Source organism: Mandrillus leucophaeus, unplaced genomic scaffold (assembly GCF_000951045.1).
Source record: "Mandrillus leucophaeus isolate KB7577 unplaced genomic scaffold, Mleu.le_1.0 Scaffold1730, whole genome shotgun sequence".
Lineage (NCBI taxonomy): Eukaryota > Metazoa > Chordata > Mammalia > Primates > Cercopithecidae > Mandrillus > Mandrillus leucophaeus.
The window spans coordinates 41,577-45,523 of NW_012101733.1; the positions used below are offsets into that span (position 1 = coordinate 41,577).

Consider the following 3,947-nt stretch of genomic DNA (forward strand, 5'->3'; position numbering starts at 1 on the left):
GCAATGATTCTGGCTGCTCCAGCTGCTTTACAGCCCATAACAGCAGATAGGCCGACCCCTCCCAGGCCAAACACAGCACAGACAGAGCCTGGGGTGACCTATGTTTTCAGAAAATGCAAAAATGGATTAAGTAATGATTGTTAGAAAGTGCCTAAGCTTTATAAAGTGCCATGCCTACGTGTTTATCAAGAGCTACTCAGACTCTTCTGTCCAACCTTTTATCAAAATCTCTTCTGACTTCGGTTGCTTTATTTTTAAATTCAAGGGGATGAACTAGTTGAGTGGCTGTCAAACTGATGCATATTAGATTCTTCTGGGGAGCTTTACAAACCATCCCACTGTCCAGGTCACAGCCCATGTCAATTAAATGAGAATCTCTGCAGGTGGAACTCAGTTCCCAGGTGACTCCAATGGGAAGGTCAGGCTGGGAACCAGGGGACTGGATGATCTTTGAGATCCAGATGGCAGTGATTACAATCTTGAAGGGACTCTCGATTGCTGAAATCCCATGATAGTGAGCTTCAATATCTCATACATACACAAAGGCAATATTTGGAAAATAAAATTAGTGGAAAAGGCTACTCCAGGAGCCTGAAAAATATTCCACTTAAACCCTCAGTAATTAACGCCTTGGTTCATTTATGTTCAGGAGTTGTGACAAGTATATCCCTGCTTTAAAAATACACTAGCGAACAACACAGCAATGAAACATTTGTCTATATGTCAATAATAAATACAATCTACTGTTATGAGTAGCCTCATCTTCTGTCTTGGGTAGGCTCTCTTTAACCACCTGCTAACACAGATGAGGCAACTGAACAAGGGACTAAGTGCTAAAGTCAGAAATTTAGAAAAGATGCTTTCTGAATTTTTTTTTGATTGGCTAGTGGTTATTTATTAAACCTAGTCTCCCACAGTCAGTCTTCATTGTGGGTAACATGCTTTCCTGTCCCAAGTAATCTCATCCTTATATTCCCTTAAGGGTGTCTATTCACTCATTCATTCACCAAGTGTTATTCATACTATGCGGACAACACCATTTTATACTTCACTTAGAAAAATACAAGACTTATGACTGTGATTTTAAAACACTAATAATGATGTATTGCGAGCTAAGATTCAGCAGGAGATTTGAAAAAGATATTTTAATCTCAGCTCTCATATTAAAAAGATATTTTAGTCTCAGCACTGAGACTTTGGGCATATATCTTTATAACTCTGGAGCTCTGTTTCATGAAATAAAGATACTACTAGATTTTCAGCCTACTCAGATGAGGAGCCTTTAAAGAATTTCTGCTTGAAATTTACCACTTCTGAAATATATGTGTGTGATCAAGGCAGGGGAGTTCGTTTCAGCAGTGAAATCCCTTAATGAGTGAATTACGCATCACTGAAGCTTCATTACTTTCCGTCTAAGAATCCAGAGTGGGTGAGCCTTGCTTTGTAAGTGCATCAGGTAAGGTTTTGGACTCTACTGTTGATCCTAATTCTGGGAGTAGAGGATCCACAGACTAGATGCTCCTCAAGGGCAAATGCTTCATTTCATTTACTTTTGCTATCTCAGAACCTAGCAGAAACTCTGGTGCCTGAGGCTTGTATAGGTGCTCTCTAATTGTTGAATGAATTACTACATGAGTTCTCAGGCCTAAAATTTCATGCTCCCATAAACAGCAAATTCAGAGGAAAAATTATTGTAAACGACATCTTTACTCTTAACAACTTTTTATCTGCAATAAATTGGTGAAATTTCTAGCATGCGCTCTCAATTCTTTCTGGGTCATTTTTGTACTCATAATCGACACTTCAAGTCTACAAAAATAATCTATGATTCTTGCAAGAAATTGCTTCACTTTTGGGTCCTGACAGTCTGCATGTAAGCAGTTTTGTTATCCATTGTCATTCCCACCTTGGCAACATTAACTGCAGACCCATAACCAGTCGAAAATCCACAGCCAATGAGGCAGACTTTCTCCAGGGGCGAGGCTGCATCAATTTTGGCCACTGCATTCTCATCCACCACCGTGTACTGGGAGAAGGTGCTGGTGCCAACGAAGTGGTGAATGGGCTTCCCCCTGCAGGTGAATCTCCTGGTGCCATCCTGCAGGGTCCCCCGAGGATTGCTCAGACTGGGCAGTGCAATATACAGACACACAAAGGCTTGAGACAGGATTATAACTAATGTGCAAACTCAAAGTCTGTGTAAAGAGAGCATCAGAAACCTACTCATTTTTCACACAGTAGTTGCCTTCTGGGCTTTTACAAACTCTGCATTTTCCACACTGAGGAGTAAAGAGCGGGATGACTTTATCACCTGGAGAGGAATAAAACAAGTTCTTCTTAAATTTCTATGCAGGAATTAATACAGCAAAAACTTAAAGCTCAGGTGTATTGATTAGAAGCATGTTTCTTTAATAGTCTTTAAGGATTAGAGTTCAATCATAATTATGTCATTTTTCAATGCCTGCCACAGCATTGTTTTCAGTTTGGGTTTATAAGTGCCTGAGGATTCCTAAAGAGAAAACACAAATGTGGGAGATCCCACAGATTAAAAAAATTGCTTCCTCTGTATTAATAGTTAACTTTTATGCAGTGTACTGATTTCTCCTGGAGGCTTTGCAAATATCATTTTATTTAAACTTTAACTAATTAAATCTTAAATATTCTTACTATAAATACAAATTTTAGTTGAAAGTCATCTATTATAGGGCCCGTAGATATTGGGAAGATCTGGTATTTTGTAAAATATTGATTTAAAATACATACGAGAATTTTGAACCAATTCTTGGCTTTTCAAAGTGATTGTACTTATCTTTTTTATGAAATGAATGCTTTAAAAAAATTCTAGGTTTTTTTTTTCTCCAGAAAAACTAACAAAAATGAGACAAAGAAGAATTCCAGAAATTTCTCTGAAAGCTTCGGCCCTTCACAAGAAGTTAGGCACTTTCTTTTAGGATAAGAATTGACTTACAAATATTTTTAGCTGATAATTTGTGAATTATCTACTTTTCCTGTTGTGGTGGAGGGAGTAGGGGTAAAAAGTAAGGCTGTCATTTTGTTGCTAATTTATTTCTAGCTAAAAGAAATAGAGCTAAAACCTAATTTGGACAGTTTATTTTATTATTTTCTGTTCACAGTTTAAATTGGTATTTGGTAAGGGGGCAGGGTGAATCTACAGGCTAAAGTGATTTTTAAGAATTAAATATAATTTTTATTTTCAATCACCTATGCTATACATTCCACATGATCAAGAATAATGGTTGGTGCATTAACATTTTATAGGTAAAGTTTATGTGAAAATGATAGTATGGCAATGTCCTAGTTATTAACCCTTTGCTTCTAAAAGTACTTATATTAATACGTAAGATTAGGGTAAAATAAATATTGAAGATAAAATAATTAGTAATCTGTAACCAGTTGCATTTAAGCATGGCTAAAGGTAATAAGGCAAATATTGTTGATGGCGGGACGTTTCCTTCTATGTTTCTTTCATTTCCTTTCACCTAGCCTGTTTCATTGATTCCATGCTCAGGAAGAGAGACCATGTTGGAAAAGGAAACTGGTGAAGGAGCAGCATAGGTCACCTAAGAAAAGGTCATGTTTATTCAGCCGTAACCACGCAGCCTCCATTTTGTGAACTCAGCACTGAACAGTTTCTGTATTTAAGTTTTTTCCCTCCTCCCGTTTCTACTTCTGTCTGGGCCCTGACAGAAGACAGTGTTCAGCAACACTAACACGGAAGTTACTAGATTATGAATGCCACACTGGTAGGCACTGTGTCCCTTTTGATCCTCACGTATATCCAGGCTCTAACCTGGTGCCTGGCGTCTAGTAGATACTCAGTACATAATGGTTGAAGGGTAGAATACATGCCTGCCTGAAGACATACATGCTTGAGTCAGGCAGGCAGAGAGGGAAAGAGGAAACCCCTGAAGTCCTGGCTGCGCGGT

The 3,947-nt window shown here is 38.2% G+C and overlaps 2 protein-coding genes across 2 annotated transcripts in view; both read right to left on the reverse strand.

Annotated features, from left to right (window-relative positions):
* LOC105537497 (alcohol dehydrogenase 1A-like) overlaps positions 1-3,947 on the reverse strand; it is a 58,732-nt gene that overhangs the window by 39,951 nt on the left and 14,834 nt on the right. The gene's annotated exons all lie outside the window — the stretch shown is intronic.
* Positions 1-3,947, reverse strand: part of LOC105537496 (alcohol dehydrogenase 1B-like) — a 16,150-nt gene that overhangs the window by 4,634 nt on the left and 7,569 nt on the right. Inside the window, exons 2-4 of the mRNA XM_011977112.1 lie at positions 2,224-2,311; positions 1,907-2,126; positions 3-98 (exon numbers count right to left, since the gene is read on the reverse strand). Coding sequence (XP_011832502.1) covers positions 3-98; positions 1,907-2,126; positions 2,224-2,311 — 404 coding nt within the window. The remainder of the gene's footprint in view (positions 1-2; positions 99-1,906; positions 2,127-2,223; positions 2,312-3,947) is intronic.